This window comes from Microcaecilia unicolor, chromosome 5, assembly GCF_901765095.1.
Source record: "Microcaecilia unicolor chromosome 5, aMicUni1.1, whole genome shotgun sequence".
Taxonomy (NCBI): Eukaryota; Metazoa; Chordata; class Amphibia; order Gymnophiona; family Siphonopidae; genus Microcaecilia; species Microcaecilia unicolor.
This window is the reverse complement of record NC_044035.1, coordinates 256,016,241-256,036,893: the sequence shown is the minus strand read 5'-3', so window position 1 is coordinate 256,036,893 and position 20,653 is coordinate 256,016,241. Positions and strand designations below refer to the sequence as shown.

The window sequence follows — 20,653 nt, the reverse complement described above, 5'->3', positions numbered from 1 at the left end:
CCACAGCTTCTCTGTGTCCAAACCCACCTCCAGGATTTACTCCAGTGGTTTCACCTTCGGCTTACCCGGTGTCTCAGCCTCAACTCTTGGCACTACTGTGCTTTGATGGGAACCCCAATGCGTGCCGATGATTTATCAACCAGTGTTTGATGAACTTTTAACTACAGCCCTATAGCTTCCCTTCAGATCAAGTCAAGATTACTTTTATTGTTTCTCTCCTTTCTGGACAAGCACTAGCTTGGGCCTCTCCCCTGTGAGAGCAGAATGACCTACTATTGTCCAACTTGGCTGCCTTCCTCGCATGCTTCTGGCAGGTATTTGATGAGCTGGGGCATCTTTCCTCAGTAGCTTCCAAACCTCTGCGTCTATGACAAAGGGTCCTAACTATGGGTCAGTATATCATTCAATTCTGGACCCTTGTTTCTGAACTGCAATGGAATCAGGAGTCCCAGGAGGATGGCTTTTGGCAGGGCCTGAAAGGCCACATTAAGGATGATCTGGCGGGATGGAATCTCCCCACCAGTTTGGCTGACCTGGTTTCCCTATGCATCAAGGTGGACATCTGCTTTCAAGAGAGGGCTAAGGAATGTGACGGTAAATACCGCTCTACGTGGCCAATGCAGCAGTTGCAGGATCTCACAGATGCCAGCTTCTCCTGCCCCCCTGGAGAAAGAAGTCCCCATGCAAATAGGCCATTCTTGAATTTAGAGGAAGAGAAAAAGCCTCAGAGAGTGCAAATCCTCTGTCTATACTGTGCGGACCTGGGACATTATGCTAGGCATATCTCAGGAAACCGGGAACACTTCCAGACCTAGGAGCAGTGGGGGAAATGGCCCTAGGTCTTTCCTGAGCTGTTCAAACCTCCCTCTGTACTCTCCCGGTCACCCTTCTATGGGGCAACAAATGGAACATAGTCCAAGTTCTCCTTGATTCCAGTGCAGCCAGGAACTTTGTGGACGAATGGCTGATAAGCCAGTGTGAAATTTCTGTGAATCTCCTCAGAGAACCCCTTTCAATTTCCTTGGTCTACAGAGATCCTCTACCAGGGCATCAGGTGGGTTCTCAGTATCAAGAGATGATAGAGTTTCATGTACTCCCAGATCTGTCCATCAGGTCATTTTGGGGCTGCCTTGGTTGCAGAAAAACAAACCTCGTATTGACTGGCACTCTGGTGGGATCCCACCTGTTCTCAGTCTTGCTTAACATCTGTTCAACCTCAGCTAATCCTGCCCAAGTTGGATTCACCCCAAGACAAGCCTTCCATCTTGGAATCCTGACCTAACATGGAACCTGTAAATATTCTGTCTCCAAGATCATTGTATCCCTGGAGAGAACTCTGGACCCCAAGCAGTCAAGGAACCCGACCTTGCATGGGACACGCAACTTCAAATCTACAGGATACTCAGGATATTCTAGATGTCAGAAGGATAATACGTGGAAATCTATTATCAGTATTCATGTCCCTACATTTATAAGATATTCTCAACATCTTCATTCCCTCAGATCCGAACCGACAGATCCAGTGAGGGGGCTTCAGGGAGGAGGAACTGACACCACCTTCACCCGTTCTCTGTGGTCTCCAGCAGCATTCTGTGCCAAGAAGTATCTGTTTACTTCCTGGAAACCCAGCACTTCCTTTATAGCTCTGCAAGAGCGCGCTGGCTGATATAATCACTTCCTGTTTGGTAGTGTTTAAGGAAATTGCTGTCTCCCAGCCACAGCCTTTGCAACAGGTCTCCTAGAATTGTTTAGTGTGTGTTGCAGCCTTGTTCCAGTTTGTCTCCTGTTCCTGCATGTGTCTTGTTCTAGCCATGCTCCGTGTTCCAGCCTTCTTCCTGCCCTGCTTCCTGCCTTGCTCCAGCCCTGTCTAGCTCCAGCCCTGCCTTCCAGCTCCAGTCTTGAATTCAGTACAGCCTTGCCCAGGTGTCTCGCCCGCTACCAGTCAGGGCCTAGCCAGTCCTCCAGTTGGCTAGGTAGTGTCAACTCAGCTGTGGCCCAAGGGCTCACCCCAGATCATGACACCAGTGCACTGACCAATACGCTGCCTTCTCTGATCTGCAGGGATGTCTATGTGGCTATTTCTCTCAAAATGATGCAAGACAAATGTTCTTGTGCTTAATATTTTGGTGTTTTTAAGTTGGACATATCAGTTTGGAAAATGGCTCCTCCATTAGAGGTCTTCTGCGCAAATACATCCAACTTAGAGTCATTTACGAAAGGGAAACCCAGACGTTGTTCGAAAATGGCTCTAAGATGGGTGGGAGCTTTTTGAGATAATGAGCTAAACGTTCAAATTTTGACTTGGACATTTTTTCAAAAATTCCCCTCCATGTTATAGTGTCTTACTGCAGAACCATCTACTTGTTCTTCATCTTTGTGACGAAACAGTGAGTTTCTAAGCCTGAAAACTGTATTATTTCATGAAGTGTATTTCTACTAATTGGCCAGCAGATGGTGCTTGTTTTGAGTTTTATAGCTATTGCAGAACAGAAAGAGACTTTCTCTTTTCCAGTTTAAGTTTATGGGAACCCAATCTGTTGTACCATTGGGCAGCTACTTTCAAAACTGATGCCCTGGGCTCTGACTGGCAATGGATTTCAAATCTAGTCTGAAGGTACTGGATTTTCCCCAGTCTCAGCCAGGGAGCAGAGAGAGAAATATCTCTTTACTGAGGCCCTGTGAGTACCAAGGTAGTAACAAGTGTTAGATAGTTTTAATGTTGATCTTTGTTTTGGTTATCTGTTATTGCTTGCTGTACTTTTTCCATCTGGTTTTTCAAACGTTTACTGTTCAAAATTTTCATGATAATATATCAATTCAGTTTATTAGCTCTGATGTCCTGGATTGTCTAGGAATCCTGGTGTTTGTCTGCTTGGTCTGTGGGTGCTTTCTGGGAATTATGGGACCCCTAGAGTGTGGCCCACTGTCCTAGAAATCACCAGGGAATAACCTGAGAGTGGAAGACTAGCCCAGAGGCAAGTGGGACCCAGTCGGTGGGAAGATGGTGCTAGTATAGAGCACGTGACTGGATGAAGGCGGGCCTGGGGACAGACCCTCTAGGTGGCTGAAGGGTTAACCCCAGGGGCGGGTGCTAGGTGTTTCGTGAGAGTCTTCATTTTCATTTTCTCTTAAATAATGTTCCTCTGTGCTTACCCTGGGCTTCTGGGAATCCTGTAACTTTCTGTGCTTCCACTACAACCCCTGGGAGGTTGTTCAATGTATCCACCACGATATCTGTGAAAGATTTCCTTATGTTACTCTTGAATATACACTCTTTAAACCTCACACTCTTAGAAGGTGATTTTAGAATGATCACATAAATGTGTGCAACTAAAAAATGTCTAAAAAGGAAGAGTGCGAATATACTTTCCCTTCTAAAGGCACAACTTATATGTATAACCAGTGATGGCAGGCACACATGTATATTTATGCCTGCTGAAGCAAGCATAAATAAAATGTAGTTACTTACTTGTAGTACCTCAAGAGGAGATATTCAGTGGTACTTAACCTAGCAATGCCATTGAATATCTCTTCTGACTGCTGCAGCAGTCTAGGAGCAGAATCAGGGTCAAGCCAGGATTTACTCAGTTAGTGGCAAAGCGTAGATACTTACCTGTAGCAGGTATTCTACGAGGACAGCAGGGCTTATATTCTCAAGTGGGTAACGCAGGCCGAGTTGCCTGGTCTGGATCTTATGACAAGCATAAGACGAGCTTTGTGGCGCATGAGATATGCTCCACTGTGCATGTGCGAGTGCCTTCCTGCCCATTGCACAAACATGGTCACAGTTGAGTATAACAGCAAAAAAGGAAAAAAATAATAAAGGAGACAACTCCAAGGGGAGGTGGGAGGGATTGTGAGAATATAAGGCCTGCTGTCCTTGGACATTACCTGCTACAGGTAAGTATCTTCGCATTTTGCAAGGACAAGCAGGCCTATCTACTCTCACAAGTGGGGAATCCCTAGCATCCAGGCTCACCAAAAACCACAAACACTGGTCAACTGGGCCTCGCAATGGCAAGGACATAACACAGATTAACCTGAAACTATATACAATCTGAATGAGAGTGCAGCCTGGAACAGTATAAAACAGGCCTAGGAGGGTGCAGTTGGATTCTAGACCCCAAACAGATTCTGCAACAGTGTCTGCTCGAACTGACTGTCGCGTCGGGTATCCTACTCAAGGCAGTAGTGTGATGTGAATGTGTGGACTGAAAACCACGCCTCAACCTTGCAAATTTCTTCATTGGAGGCTGACCTCAAGTGGGCTACTGACGCAGCCATGGCTCTGACATTGTGAGCCATGACATGACCTTCTAGGGCCAGCCCAGCCTGGGCATAAGTGAAGGAAATGCAATCTGCCAGCCAATTAGAAATGGTGCATTTCCTGATGGCAACCCAAATCCTGTTGGGATAAAAGAAATAAAAAGTTGGGCGGACTGTCTGTAGGGCCTGGTCTGCTCCATGTAGTAGGCCAATGCTCTCTTGCAGTCCAAGGTATGCAAGCTGCTTTCTCCAGGATGGGCATGAGGTCAGGGAAAGAATGCTGGCAAGACAATCGACTGGTTCAGATGGAACTCCGACACTACTTTTGGCAGGAACTTAGGGTGCGTGCGGGGGACTACTCTGTTGTGATTAAACTTAGTATAAGTTGCATCCACCACTAAGGCCTGAAGCTCGCTGACTACGAGCTGAAGTAACAGCCACCAAGAAAGTGATCTTCCAGGTCAAGTACTTCAGATGGCATGAATTCAGTGGCTCAAAGGAGCTTTCATTAGCTGGGTCAGAATGACATTGAGATCCCATGACACAGGTGGATGTCTGACAGGGGGCTTTGACAAAAGCAAACCTCTCATGAAGCAAACAACTAGAGGTTGTCCAGAGATGGGCTTCCCTTCTACATGTTGATGGTAAGCACTAATTGCACTAAGGTGAACCCTTACGGAGTTGGTCTTGAGACCAGACTCTGAGAGGTGTAGAAGGTATTCAAGCAGGTCTGTGTAGGGCAAGCAAGGGGATCTAGGGCCTTGCTTCCACACCAGATGGCAAACCGTCTCCACCTGAAAGAATAGTACAGTCTTTCCTGGAAGCCAGCGAGACTCGGGAGACACCCTCCAAAAGACCCAAGGAAGAGAATTCTAGGCTCTCAACATCTAAGCTGTGAGAGCCAGAGACTGGAGGTTGAGATGTAGAAGAGGCTCTTCATTCTGATTAGGGTTGGAGAACACTCCAATCTCCACAGTATCTCTGATCATAGGGGAGGTAAAGTCCCACGCTGTTTGGAACAGCGCAGGGCTTTCGATCATCTGCCCATCAATGTGGGCATTGCCTGCTAGATCTTCCAAGTGTGGGGCACCTCCTCGGTGGATCTCTTTGCCACTGACATCAACCACAACATCCCTCAGTTCTGGTCCATGCTTCGGGCCCATGAAAGACTAGCATTAGATGCCTTCCTCCTCAATTGGGGGACAGGTTTTCTGTATGCGTATCTGGCCATAATGGGGAAAACTTTGTTGAAACTCAAGCAAGTCCACGGAACCATGATTCTGACTGTGCCATACTGGCCGCGGCAGATATGGTAACCTCTGCTTCTGGAGTTATCCTCTGAAGAACTGTGGAATCCTCATGTCTTCTCTGGGTCAGTTCCGACCATGGATGGTCCCAGGGGCTCTGCACAGCAGTAGGACTGTAGACAGGTGGAGACCCACTCGATGCACCACTGCTCTGTGTATGCAGGTCTAGCAGCAGCCATGCTTACCGATGCTCCCGACACTGACGAGATGCTCAACATCGATGCCGACGCCTCCAACCTTGATGCTGATATCAACCTAGAGGAACCGGACTTGGCTCCAATAAGTTTCTTGCATTGAGCCTCTCTGGAAAGCTGGGTCCTTTTCTTCATACGAAGACAAAGGATGCTGTTTGCAAGGCTGTGGTCAGGCCAGTGGCGTAGCCAGACCTGACATTTTGGGTGGGCCCAGAGCTAATATGGTGGGCACTAGGTGTGAGCAGTGTTTCTTGGGATACTCCTTAATAATGCCTTAGAGTGCACTTGATGATGGATTTCTAAGTAAACAGTCTGTGCAACAACTCTCCTGCATTAACACAAACCACTGACATTTTTAATTATAGTGATTTTATCCCATATCTTAAACTTGACCAAATATGTGTGCTATAAGGCAAACATGTCAATGGCACATATCCTTCAAACTTTGCTTTGTAACAAATGCAAATGCCTGATTAAGCTGTATTCATAAAACAGGTAAATTCTGAAACTGACATTCCCATTTAAAAAGCCAGAGAAGTCAGACTCATATAGATCCCCACACAAATTACATGCACACAGAATCTTTTACATCGGTCATATGCAGAACACAGACCACCCCTTACCAACTGCAGAATAAAAGACAAAAAATTAGAAATCGCAGAGATGCCAAGAACACAGACCACCCCTTACAAATTGCAGAATAAAACACAAAAAATTAGAAATCACAGAGATGGCAAATTACCCAGTTCCAGGCTTGAGATTTTGTGCAGTCCTGATTTAAACTTTATAACCCAAATCAGTGTGGGATTTGCAGTGCCTGATTCTGCCCATGGAAATCAGTGCTGCAAGTCCCATAACAATGGGGTGGTCAGAAATGCAGGACTGTCCCAAAATCTCCAGCCTGGAACTGTAGCCCGGCATCAACCCTGCCCTTCCCCCTCCCCCATAGTTTGGCATCAGCCACGGGAGAAAAGGCAGCGACAACGATCAAAGCAATGGCGTACCTAGGGTAGGTGACACCCGGGGCTGGTCATTTTTTAACACCCCCCTCCAAAATCCAGTACTAGGCATACCGAGAATACAAAACACTCAGGACCTATAGAGCAGTTCTACCATACCATAAGCAGTAATTTCTACAAGTCACACAAAGAAAAGGAAAGCTTCTTAAACACTACAGTGAGCACTAGAACATCAATTCACCTACTGTAAAACGAAACCAGACAGAATAGTACAGATCGTCGATCCTGCACAGTCAATGCCAACTGAAAGCCATATCTTTTTCACAAACACAGATACACCCTAATCCACTATAGAATAAGTAATCATAAACTTTCTATGTAGACAAAAATTAAACTGAACCCCCAAGATGCCAGACTCTGCATACAATGCAACACCACAAAAACAGAAAATGTCCCCTAGTACTGTGCAAAATATAAAGACAGCAGATGTAAATTTGAAAAAACTAATACCAATCACCACTTTACAAATTAACAAATAGAAATAAAACAAATACAGAAAATAAAATAATACCATTTTATTGGACTAATACATTTAGCTGTCAGAGGCCAAAAACTCCGTCCTCAGGTCAATACAGTATAGTGCTGTTACAGTATCCTATCCTGACCTGAGGAAGGGGGTTTTGTTCTCAGAAAGTTAGTCAAAATGTATTAAAATTAGTCCAATAAAAAGATTACCTTATTTACATGTTCTATTTATAAACATTTATTAACACATCTACAATATTACTTTATCCTAAAGCAAAAAAATAAAAATATATATTTTATTTACAGTTTGTTGTCTCTGGTTTCTGCTTTCCTCATCTTCTTTTCATCGTCTTCCTTCCATCCAGCATCTGTCTTCGCTCTCTCTCTCTCTACTATCCAGTGTCTGCCCTCTCTGCCATCCCTTCCATCCACTGTCTGCTCTTTCTCTCTGCCCCTTCAATCCACTATTTGCCCTCCCTCTCCCATCCATCCAGGGTCTGCCCTCCCTCTCACTGCCCCTTCTTTTCGGCCCCCAGTTCCAGCCCCATTATCCCACCTGCCCCTAGTTCCAGCCCCAGCCCACATCTCCCACCTGCCCCTCCTTTTCAGCCCCCAGTTTCAGCCCCACTATCCCACCAGTCCCCAGTTTCAGCTCCCGCCCTTTTCTCCCACCAGTCCCAAGCTTCAGCCCCAGCCACTTCTCCCTGTCCCCTTTTCAGCCCCCAGTCCGCACAGTTTCAGCCCCTGCCCCTTTTCAGCCCCCAGTTCCAGTAATAGCCCCCTTATCCCACCTACCCTCCTTTTCAGCCCCAGTTCCCTTCATCCACATGCCTTGCATTAGGGTCCCCTTTTCAGCCACAGACCCATTCTCCCACCTGCCCCCTTCTCAGACCCCAGACCCAGTCCCTGTCCCCTTCTCCCATCTGAGCCCCACCCCACCCCACTTAGTCCCCATCCCCTTCTCCCATTTGAGTCCCTCCCAGACCCAGTCCCGTTCTCCCTTCTGAGCCCCTCCCCACCCCACCCAGACCCCCATCTGAGCCCCTCCTCTCCCCACTCCACTCCACCCCACCCAGACCTCTTCTCCCATCTGAGCCCCCCTCCCCGACCCAGTCCCCACCTGCCTACCAGCTCCATCGACGGACAGACAACCCTCTTCTCCTGCCACTCGGCACCCAGCCTTAAAAAAAAATAAATTGGTGAAGCGCCTCGCGTCTGTTCTGCTGTAAAGCAAGCAAATCGCCTTGTCACGTCGGCCCTTCAATCTCTGTGTCCCGCCCTCTGATGTAACTTCCTATTTCCGCGAGGGCAGGACACAGTGATTGAAGGGCCGACGCGACGAGGCGATTTGCTTGCTTTACAGCAGAGCAGATGCAAGGCGCTTCACAGGTTTTTGTTTTTTAAGGCTGGGTGCTGGGTGGCAGGAGAGGAGGGTCATCTATCCGTCGACGGAGCTGGTACGCAGGTGGGGACTGCGGCACCAGTGGAGCACTCCCCCCCCCACCTGATGACACCCGGGGCGGGGCGGACGTTGGTTGGGCGGGCCTGGAGGGAAAGTGACTGGGCCTGGGCCCATCCAGGCCCGCCCGTGGCTACGTCCCTGGGTCAGGCCCTAAACTCTGGAGACACCAAGAATAGGTGTCTGTTCCTGAGATCGTTCGATTGCACCGGATACAGCTCTTGAAGCCACTGGGAACATTAGTGGACATGGATGGGAAAACTTTGTCGGCTAAATTAAAAGAAGCGATGGTGCTGGAAAAAGGGACGAGGCACATGAAAAATAACAGGGAGTGAACCCGGTCAAAGCCATGGCCCCAAAGTGGCCTTGGGGGGACAAAAAATTAAGGAAACTTAAAAATTTGTCAAAAAATTTACGAAAATAAAGGAAAGGGAAAAACAATGTTCAACAAATGGAAAGACCACCAATAAGAAAAACACGCCAAAGGCACAAAAGAAGCTCTTGGACTGAGCAATGTGTGGAGATAGTGAAAAAAGTACACCTTCTCCTAACCACGGTAAAAAAAACAACTGAGGTGACAGTGTTCATGTGATGGGTAGGAAGGCACTTGTGCATGTGCAGTGAAGCGTGTCTTGTGCTCCACAAAGCTCTTCTCATGCTTGTCATAAGATCCAGATTAGGCAACGTGGCCTGTTGTTACCCACTTGTGAGATAGGCTTGCTTGTCCTCAGAGAATATTCAGTCCATTAACTGGGTAAGGGGTCCTTATACCAAGCTGTGGTAAAAGGACCAGTGCATGTTGTTGACGCATGCTGAGGCCCCCTTTTACTGCAGCAGGTAAAAGGTTGTCTTTTTTGCTGGAAAAGAAATGGCTGTGTATTAAGTGAACCACTTGCTGTGCAGCCATTTCGGGGGGGGGGGGGGGGGGGGGGTACTTACCGCCACTCATTGAGGTGGCGGTAAGGGCTCCCTTGCTAACCCAGTGGTAATCGCTACTTGATTACCACCGGGAAAACACAGGCGCTACAAAAATAGCGCTCCTAATCTTTATCACTATATATGAATCTTGTTTTCTAACATTCTGCGGAATTATGATGTGCTATTCAATTTCTCATTTTGAACAGAATTTTAGTAAGTCATTTCAACAAGGCCATGCAATGATCATCTTCAAGGAAAAACCATGGGTGTATAGTTTTTTCATGATCCACAAGATTATGGAAATACTGTACTGTATTAACTTTCTCATACTCAGAAATCTGCTAAAGGATGTTACAATATTTTCTTTTACAATTATTGTTCAAAATTGTTGGCATTCAGCACATTCAGCTTGATGCAACATTCCAAAGAAATCCGTCTTATTTGCATAATCCCCAAATTTCTGCCATAGCTTAGGGATAGAATTCTATTCTATTCTATGTATTTATATCCTGTTTCATCAGTAAAGAATCTAAGTGGGTTACAATAAGATAATACTAAAATCAGAAGTTGGACATATACCTACTATATTACTTGCCTAGATATCTTCAAAAAAGATATCTTTTCAATGCTTTACAAAACTACTACTACTACTACTATTTATCATTTCTATAGCACTACAAGGCATACGCATAATACGCAGCGCTGTACACCAAACACAAAAAGACAGTCCCTGCTCAAAGAGCTTACAATCTAGATAAGACAGGTAAACAGACAGAACAATTAAGGGTAAGGGAATAATAGGTGAGGTTAAGGACAGGGCAGGTGAGAAGTGGTTAGGAGTCAAAAGCAGTGGTAAAGAGGTGGGCTTTAAGTTTGGACTTGAAAACGGCCAAAGACGGGGCCAGACGCACAGGCTCGGGACTACAGATATCTATAGATATCCTGAAAGAATTGATATTTGCTCAGGTATTGAATCCATAATTTACTAGCTTGATAAATAAAGGAGCTCTCAAAAACTTTTTTATAGCAAACTTTTTTAACCGATGGAAATCCCAATAATAAAGTAGGGTTAAAATGAGAATTCTTCTGAATAGCTGGATAGCCTATTATTTGAGTAAGAAGAGAAGAACAATTCCCCTGTAAGGTTTTAAATACTATACAGTTTTATATTCAACACGTGCATGAAATGGTAACCAGTGCAGACTTTTAAATAAAGTTATCACATGATCAAATCGAGAACATCCATAAAACATTTTAGATGCAGTGTTCTTTAAAAGCTGTAATCTGTTGGCAAGCCTTGAATTTAAACCAATATACAGAACATTACAGTAGTCTAATTGGGATAGAACAATTGCCTGCACTAATGTAATACCCCATAGGTATTACGAAAGTGATAGATTTCTCCAGAGCCCTGGGGGGAAGGAGGTCACTGCTAGAGGGCTCGAGTGTAGGGCATCCCTGGGAGGGAGGAAACCCAGCCCATGAGGAGTAGTTCTGAAATAGAATGCAGAGAAATAGTGCCCTGGTACTGAAGAGTGACGGGGGAGGAGTAGGGAAGGATATAAAGCTAAAATTATGCCCTTTAAGGGGAGTCTTTGGTTGTCTGCAGGTCTGGGGTTGCCTGTACATTCACTGCCATTGACTGTGAGGATAGAGAGGGGAGTCCTGATAATTGGAGAGATCCACTGGCTGTGAGAGGCAGGTTGTGGCTCTAATAAATTGCAACTGGGTGACAGTGTGCTACGGTTAGCTAGCCCAGTCCAGGAGCAGGGGACCGGAGCCAGGGAGACCTCATCCCAAAATCACAATGGACCAAAGGTGGGGTCACCGCTGGAGGAGGGTCAGATCAAGGGAGGCCTGAGCCCGCAAAAGTTAATCAGTGTTAAGAAGAGGAGTATAGCTCTTGGGGATAATATCTCTCTATGGGATGGGCATGGACAGGAGAAACTGTATATATGCAAATAGCCCTGAATGAGAATTCTCCTCTAGATAAACCTGAGAAGGATAATGGCAAAAGTGTTCCCTCTGGGAATAACAGAAGTTGGAAGTTAAGGTTACTTTGGAGTTTATCAAATGACTGTACTGGAAAGGAGGTTAATGTTAAAGTCTGCTTTTTGCAGAGGTTTGCAAATAAAAATGAAGTTTCATTATTAAACCTTTGGGTGCTGTGTGGTTCCTGGACTGAAGAGCTGAGTAGAAGCCTAAACTGGTGAGATAATCTGACCTCCCAAACCCCTGGATCTCTATTCCAGACCATAGACCCACTCCCAGCTCAACTTTATTTTTTAAAACATTTTTGTATTTAAATAACAATTTTTTTGTGTGATATATCCTCTAATTTTCTTTTTAGGTAAAAGAAAAAACAGACCAAAAATTATATTTTAATATTTTTAATAAGCTTACTCGGGTATCAGCAGTTATAGATATCCCTGAATCGATGCAACTGTTATCAGTTGAATTGGCAAGGTATTTTATAGATGATTTATAATTTTTATTATTTGATATATATTTATACAGATATATGATACTGATAAGTGAAATACAGCCATTAAGTATAAAGTCAGTTATTAATACAGAAAAAAAAACATTCTTCTCCTACATATTTAATATAATTTGGCTTCCTTAGACCTCAATAAAGGAGGGGGGATAGGAATTAGTGAAGTATATACACAGTTCAAACAAAATTAAATAAGAAATTATGGCGCCGTTATTCCCTTATAGCTTCTCTCTAACGTTGTTTTGCATCTAGGAAAGTCTTAAGCTGATCAGGCATATAGTATATATATTTTGTCTGATTTAACCTGATGACACATTTACAGGGGTATGCAAGGAGAAAAGAACCCCCTAATTCCAAAACCTTTGACCTCATAGACAGAAATTTTTTTCTCTTTTCTTGTGTGATTTTAGTCACATCAGGGTAGAGCCAGATTTTCTGGCCAGCAAACATACGGTTAGTTGATTTGAAGTAAAGCCTCATTATTGCATTCAAGTCCTGCTGGAAAACAAATGAAACTATCATTGTCCCTCTTTCAGTCACATCTTCAATAGATTGTTCCAAAATGGCTGTGACATTTTGTAGGTCTACTGAGTTTTCTCTTTTTTCATTGTGCTTGATATATAGTAAATTTTATTCAATGGAGGAAAGATTTCTTGGGGAAAATTCAAAGTTTCTTTCAAAAATCTACAAAACATATCATTTGGGGAGATACCCAACAATCTAGGGAAATTCAGTATGCGTAGATTTAATCTCCTATTAAAGTTCTCCATTTGTTCTATCTTCCTTCTTATCTCAATATTGTCTTTAATCACAGCCACTTTAAATTCTTCTATTTGTTTAGTCTCTGTCTGCAAGGCCTCAATCTTTGTGGAAAATTCTTGTTTCACCAAGTCCATAGAGTTCTTTACTTCCTGTACATGTAAATTCAAAATCTTTACCTTTTCTGAAGATTGTCTCAGGGTTTTTTCTATTTTTAGCAATTTCAACCAGATCTTTCCCAGGTTCACCTCTGTCTCTCCTGTAGCTTCAGATATCCCCGCTGGGTCAAACTCCCCTCTGGGCTCTTCAAAATCACCCTTTTCCGGGTTCCGAAGGAAACCCCGTTCGACTTGCGATTACTGCAGGGCAAGGAGGTGCCATAGAGCTCGGCGGGGAAAGAGATATTTCTGCGTCCAGCTGGGGAGCCGCTTCACCAGATCCACCCGCTAAGGACTCCGCTCTGCTTTCTTGGGGAACCGCGGGGAAGAAGCGCTCCAAGCCCACCCTTACCGGCGTGGACGTCCCAGAAAGTGGGGGAACTCCTTGGATCGTCCCCTTTCGTTTTGTGTGTGGCATAATTGCAGGAAAATTCTATTCGGCCATGGGAGGACAGGAGCTCGCTCCAAACACAACCGCTCATGGCGCCATCTTGACACGCCCCCTAGTCTCCCTATTTTATAGATAAGGTTAATTTTATTAGACAGTCACTTAGTGGCCCTTTTACTAAGGCATGCCTGCGCTGGTGTAGGCGCGTGTATTGGACGCATGCAGATCCATTTTTCAGCATGCCTGCAAAAAAGGCCTTTTTTTGTGGCCGAAAATGGCAAAATTAAAACGAGCACACATTCATTTTGGGCCTGAGACCTTACCGCCACCCATTGACTTAGCGGTAAGGTCTCACAAGTTAACCAGGCGGTAATCGTCAACACACGTACACTGCCGATTACCACCTAGTTAGCGCCAAGCGGTACAAAATAGAAAATATTTTCTGTTGTGTGTTTTGGATGCGCGTCAAAAATTGAATTACCACCCGGGGCATGCGGTAGCCGGGTGGTAATTCCAATTTGACGTGCGTTGGATGCACACAGGCACCTAAAAGGGCTCTTTATAGTTTTCACTAGTCATATAGTTGAAATGGGTCAATTAGTAGTTTATAATGTAGACTAGCCGTTAAGCCCGTTAAAATGGGCAAGTTTTTTAAATTTCACCTCCAAATTTCACTCTTACCACCGGCAACTCTGCTCTGTCCCCTGCCCTCCCCCCATGTCCAGCAACCCTCCTCTGTCTCCTTGTAAGCAGTTGTTAGAGCAGTTTGAAAGGCATGCTCGTTTTGCAGTCGCGTGCCAGTCTCTCCCCCCACCCCCAATACATGTTGTTGTTGTTCCGCCCCTTCTGCTGACTCACGTTGTTCAGTGAGCCAAAGGGGCGGGACAGCTATGCCTTTGCTTCAGGCAGCAAAGCAGGACTTGTGTGTGTGTGTGTGCAGCGAGTGAATGCACCTGTTTAGCTTTTGCTGTTGGCCCCACAACGTTTTTGGATCCCTGCTTGGTTTCTGGTGCTGTTCTTTGTTTTGCCTCGCCCACCTCGCCGTTCCTGCTGTGCCCTTGTACATCGTGGTTCTCTTCTCTCCTGCATTAGTTTCTCATCGCCCAGGTCTCCGCATTGGTTCCTCCCCGGATAGTAGCGCTTCTGGCGATTGGTTATGTTTGGGCAAGTCGCCGCATTTGCTCCACCCACGATCGTTGCGCCTGTGCCCATTTGGTTTTGTTGCACGACTCCTCCCTCTCCTGCTATCCTAGTTCTTGTCTACCCTCCCCCCTCCCTCCCCCCTCTGATGTCCATGCCCCCTCCTTTCCTCCCTCCTCCTCCGATTTCCATGCCCATGTCCAACAACAGACCTCCTTCCTATTGTCCGAGTTAAAGTACTACTGGTCCTGCCCTCCCTCCCTAGAGCCTCCCATTTGAGTGCGATTTACACTGCTCCTCCCCTGCGATTTCCATGGCTCCTCCCTCTCCTCCTATCCTAGTGCTTGTCCATCCTCCCTCCCTCCCCCACCGATGTCCATGCCCCCTCCTTCGCTCCCTCTCCGTCTGATTTCCACGCCTCTCTGTCCGTTTTCCACCAACTGTCCTCCCCTTTCCGAGTTCCATGCCCTCCTCCCTAGTTGCAGATTTGTGCACCTCCGATGTACATGGCTCCTTCCCTGCGAATTCCACAGCTCCGCCCCCTCTATCCTAGTTCTTGTCCACCCTCCCTCCCCCTCCGATTTCCACGCCCCCTCCTTCCCTCAATATTGGCTGCATTACGTTCGGTACATGAGCTGCTGGTGGAGGCGGGGCTTGGAGTGTTGCTCCTTGAACGTTCGGTTTTTACTGCGCATTTGCGGGTGAGTATGGTCACTTGCCATTTATATGTTTGATGGGTTACCAGTAGACCAAGTATAGTCTTCTTTTACAACAGTAAATGAGGACACAGTACATTCTATGCTGAAAAACTTTTCACATAAATAATTTTTATTAGACGTGTGTCTTTCATATTTACTGAATGACATTCCATTTGAACTGGTTATATGTCTCACTGTTTTAATTAATAATATTTTATATGAAGGGACTTTTCCTTTGGCATTAGGGCAAATTATTTTAACACCGATTCCAAAATCTCAGGGAGTTGGCTTGACGATTGTGTCAAATTTTCGGCCAGTGAGTAGCATTTCTTGGATGGCAAAATTGTTGGTTGATAGTATCATCCCAGTTTACATCTTATTTAGAACATTTTCACTGTCTGCATACTTTCCAATTTAGATTTAGGGCAATGCATAGCACAGAAACGTTGCTATTGATTTTGGTATACAAAAAAGGAGTTTTTAAGTAATGGAATTCAATCCATTTTGCTCCAATTTGACATTTGTGGTGCATTTGACATGGTAGATCATAAAATCCTACTGAGCAAATTAAGGGGCCCTTTTACTCTTGCTGCACACCAATACACAGGAGTCCGGTGATAGTTCTCATCCCCAGAGTGTGCCATTTCCTTTATTTCTGTATCGCCGGTCTGTACCCAGCAGTAATCGAGCAGTGTCGCACGCTGCCTAGTTACCGCCGGGTTAGCATTGGAGCCCTTACCTCCACCTCAATGGGTGGCGGTAAGGGCTCCCCCCCAAAACGGCTGCGTGGCAAGTGCTTCACTTGCCACACAGCCATTTCTTAAAAAAAAACGACCTACTATTTACCAGCTGCAGTAAAAGGGGGCCTCGACACGCATCAAAAGCACATGCTGATGTCAGCGCAGGCCCCCTTTTGCCGCAGTTTGGTAAAAGGGGCTCAAAGTATTTTCCATCCTTCCCTTGAGTCTATATAACAAAAATAATTTTTTTCTATCCTTGTTTTGTGTCTCTAATTTATTTTCTTTCGGAAATTTTATGAAGGCAGGATAAGAAGAAGAGAAGATCTCAGGAATGGGCAGAGGAAAACGAATTGAAGAAGCAGGGAGGAAAATGAGGGAGGATTAGAAACAGAGGAAGGAGAAAGGATCAGAGATTGGGAAGGGAGAAGGACTTGGAATGCAGGGGAAGAAGGGAAGATCAGGAATAGAGGATAAGAATAGGGGAAAAATATGAGAGAGAGGTTCTTGGATATTGGGAGATACACAGAGTTTTCCCTTTCAGAGACCCAGTCCCAGCCCTGTGTCTCCTTATATTCCCACTTTCTTTATTTCCCTCTTTCCATTCATAGTCCACTCCTGCTCTTCATCCTTTGAGTCTCTTCTTCTCCCCATCTGATCCTGTTTCTCTTTTATTCACCTCACCTTCAGCTCACTTTCTCCTGCTTCCGATCTCCATTCCAGGTGTCCTTTCTCTTACTTACCAACTAGAGAACCAATACAAACACACACAAATATTTTCTCCCTAACTCTTACCCCCTTAACTCTCCTAGGCTTCTTTTAGCTCCCCAGTGGAGGAGGTAGGAAGTAGCAGCATTTTGACTTATGTCCTCTTTTTCTGCTACCTGTGGTCCAATTGCTATGTTGAACTCCATAGGACACCCATTCTAAAGTGCAGGTCAAAATGGCTGTTAGACTCAAGGCAGCAAAGAAAGATGACATAAGCTGAGATGCTGTCACTTCTCCTCCTCCTGCTGGCTCAACCAGTGCAGGGGAGGGTGAATTGATTCTCAAAGGTGGGAGACTGTAAGGAGCTGCTTCAGTTCCCACTTTCCTATGGGAATCAGCCAATTCCTCAACAACGGTCAGATTTTGCAGCCCTACCCACAAGCACAGAACTGTGGTAAACCAAGGACTCTCCCACTCATATTTAAGAGTTACCTGTATCAGTGTCAGGCACACTACTGGTCGATTCCATATCTGTGTCAAGCACCCATGTCTCTTCATTGGTGGGTGGTGGTTTAGGTTTACAGTCTGATTCCATACCACGATCCTGGGAGAAACTTTAAATTGCAGTTCAAAATTGCTAACCAGAATACCAGAAAATTAAGCAACACAGTCAATTCTATCTTAATGCTTTCAAAATATTTGTACATTTCAAAAATATGTACACAGTTTTGATGTGAGAGAACTGAACAGTTGTTCATGGCATCCAATATATAACATAATATATAAAAGCAGTTAAATAGACAGTATCTTTGTTATTACTCTCATAAAGACAATGCCTAGTTTATATTGATGGCAGAGTGGAAAGCACTAGAACAGGTAATAAAAAAGTTAGATTATCCTGAAATATAGAAAATGATGACAGATAAAGACCATACATTCTATCCAGTCTGCCATCCATAGCAATTGCTCACCTTTACAACCCCTTCATGTCTCTCAGAGATCCGCTGTTCTTTCCCTATGCTTGCTTTAATTCAGATACTGTTCTAATCTCTACCACCTCCACTGGGGGGCGGGGGAGAGAGTGTTCCACAAATCCACTATCCATGCCCTTCATCAACTTGGAAGCAAGTACATACTGTCAAATAAAAGTATGAAGTTCTATTACCTGTTTTAGCAAAAGTGTTTTGCTGATATCTGATTCAAAGTAGGCAGGGACTATTCGATCTCTTATTGCATTTAGATACTTCTTTGTTTCATAGATCTCCTTCCTGTCATTTCACATAGAGACAGGAAAATATTAATATTGCTCAATAAGGGCACAAATAAAGCAGAATAAAGTTTTTACATGTCATCAAGTCTTGTGTGCTCTATTGTCATAAAACAGCGATACATCAGAACAAAAATGTAAGGGCCTGAGATCACGTGGAGGTGATATCAATGCTAGGTTATGTATGAGAGAACGACGTTGGATTTATTTTCTAAACACCATTATCCCTTCAGGCTTGAATCATACCACAGATATTTAGACCCCTTCAAAAACCCTTGTATAGGGCTACAAAGGTCAATTGGTCAGGATTTTGGTAGAATCAAAATTTACATTTTAACCTTTGTGGTTTGTTTTTTGCTTTTCTATAACCCAATTGCATATGCTGGCGCAGACTTAAACACATTGACATCACCATGTGACACACACTCTTTAAATGTAGTTTGGCAGTTGGTCCTGCCCTCCTGAGACTGTTCATTTTGACTGATTTGAGCCGGGACGCCGGCCGCAAGTAAGTGATGCCATATAATAATATAGGTTCTTGCTTATTGTGATGTGAAGGCATTTAGTTTTTTTGTTTTACTTCATTATTTGTTTTCTAGTGAGTGCAACTTTCAGCAGTCCCCGGAAGCAGGTCTTTTGACCGAAACGCTGTTTTCACCAAGATATCAGCATCGGGCAGTAGTAACAGTTTTGACTCAGGCCTGAAGCTACTTATGCAGGGATAAGTAGTCGCTATATATATTTTTTGTCTTTCTTTAGTTGGTGGGTTGGAGAGTTTGATACCACTTTATATTTAGCATAAGTTTACACCCACTTTTCCTCTTTTCCTTTTTAATACTTTAAGTTCTAACGGACTCAATAAAAGAAATTAATAAAGATACTTATAAAGACTGTAATATATACAGAGGTTTTGGTTCCTGATAGGCAAATGAATAATGTCATTCAGGAAGTTCAGGGGTCTGAAATAGCTAAGTGCTACAAGAGACCTGATAGCCTGTTAACTGATTTATTTCTGATGCCTCCGGTTCCTTTTCTCCTCTTTTTTCCTTCACATCACTTTTCCTTTTGTTTCTATTTATAATACTTTATGATTCACTGAGGAACATTGGTTCTTGCACATTTTTATGTGTTCCCCTTTCTTTGATTGATGAGGGCCTGATATTTACCAGGACTTATCTGGGTAGTAGTGGCTTCTTCCTAGATAAATGTCACTCACTGTGTCATACCCTGATTTTTAGTGTACTTACCTGGATATTACCACTAAAAGTCTGGTCTGACCACCTCAGCACTATCCAGACAGTGACAGGGGCAGTTTGGGAGTGAAGTATGGGCAGAGCAGGGAGTTCCCCAGGGGTTCTTTTACTAAGCTGCGGGAAAAAGGGCCCTCCAGTAGTGATGGGGGCTGTTTTGCCCATGTGCCAGGGCCCTTTTTACTGCAGCGGGTAAAAAGCCCCCCCCCCCCCAAAATGGCCATATGGTAAGATAACTCTTACTGAATGGCCATGCAGCGAGGAGCACTTACCACCACCCATTGAGGTGGCGGTAGGGGCTCCCATAGTAACTGGGCAGCTTGCAGCGATGCCCGATTACTGCTGGATTAACACTGCGCTACACAAAAATATTTTGGGGAGTGTCAGAAATGGTGAGTGCTCAACTCTAAACTACCTCCGGCGGCTGCATTGCCCTGGCAGTAGTTCAGTTTTAGCATGCAGTAAGCCTGCGTTGGGCTTACCACCATTTTTTAAAAGGACCCCCCTCCCAGTTTGCAGCAATACTTAGTCGCTAAAGGTCAGATTCTATATTTGGCATCTAAAAAATCGGCGCCTAAACATTGGTGCCAATTATAGAACATGCTTAGTTGATATTTCAGTGCCTAAATCTACATGCATCCATTTACACCAACGAAAACGTGGCGTAAATCTCAGCCAAAACTGACAGTGTGTTTTTGGTGGAAGCTGAAAATTTGTGCTTTATCCTGTTTGTCTCCCTCCTTCCCCCCTCCCCTCTGAAAAGTAATTGCGTCTTCCTCCTGATCACCTGTAGGCCTCCCTTGGGCCTATCTTATAATCCCTGGTGGTCTAGGGGTATATTCAGGGCAGGAGTGATCCTTAGTCACTCCTGCTCATGCTGGCTTTGTTCTCAATATGGCTGTCATGACCTCTAGTGACAATCTTGTGAGACTGCCACAAGAAGTCATAGCCGCCATTTTGAGAGCAGAGCTGACATGGGCAAGAAGTCTGTGGAGGGAGGGGGGTCTTTCTCTTTGCATTCTATTTTTGTGTAATGCAATTACAAGTAATGTAGTTATGATCTTGCATAGTAGTTTATATAGTTTACTAGTAAAAAAGGCCCGTTTCTGACACAAATGAAACGTGCGCTAGCAAGGTTTTCCTCGGAGTGTGTATGTTTGAGAGAATGTATGTGAGAGTGACTGTGTGCGTGTGAGAGAGAGAATGTGCGAGTGTGTGTGAGTGAGAGAGAGAGTGAGTCTGGGTGCGAGTGTGTCTGTGAGAGAGAGTGTGTGTGTGTGTGAGAATAAGAGTGTGTGCAAGTGCGTATGTGAGACACAGTGTGAGAGAGAGAGTGTGTTTCACACAGATACAGTGTGTGCGAGAGAGTGTGTGTGAGACACAGACGCTCTGTGAGACTGAGTGTATGAGAACAAGAGAGTGT

General features: G+C 44.8%; 1 protein-coding gene across 1 annotated transcript in view; it reads right to left on the bottom strand.

Annotated features, from left to right (window-relative positions):
* The window catches only part of SPAG17 (sperm associated antigen 17), a 994,731-nt gene that overhangs the window by 80,697 nt on the left and 893,381 nt on the right, over positions 1-20,653 (bottom strand). The window contains exons 40-42 of the mRNA XM_030205033.1: positions 17,879-17,981; positions 17,206-17,317; positions 3,154-3,234 (exon numbers count right to left, since the gene is read on the bottom strand). Of these exons, the coding sequence (XP_030060893.1) occupies positions 3,154-3,234; positions 17,206-17,317; positions 17,879-17,981 (296 nt within the window). The remainder of the gene's footprint in view (positions 1-3,153; positions 3,235-17,205; positions 17,318-17,878; positions 17,982-20,653) is intronic.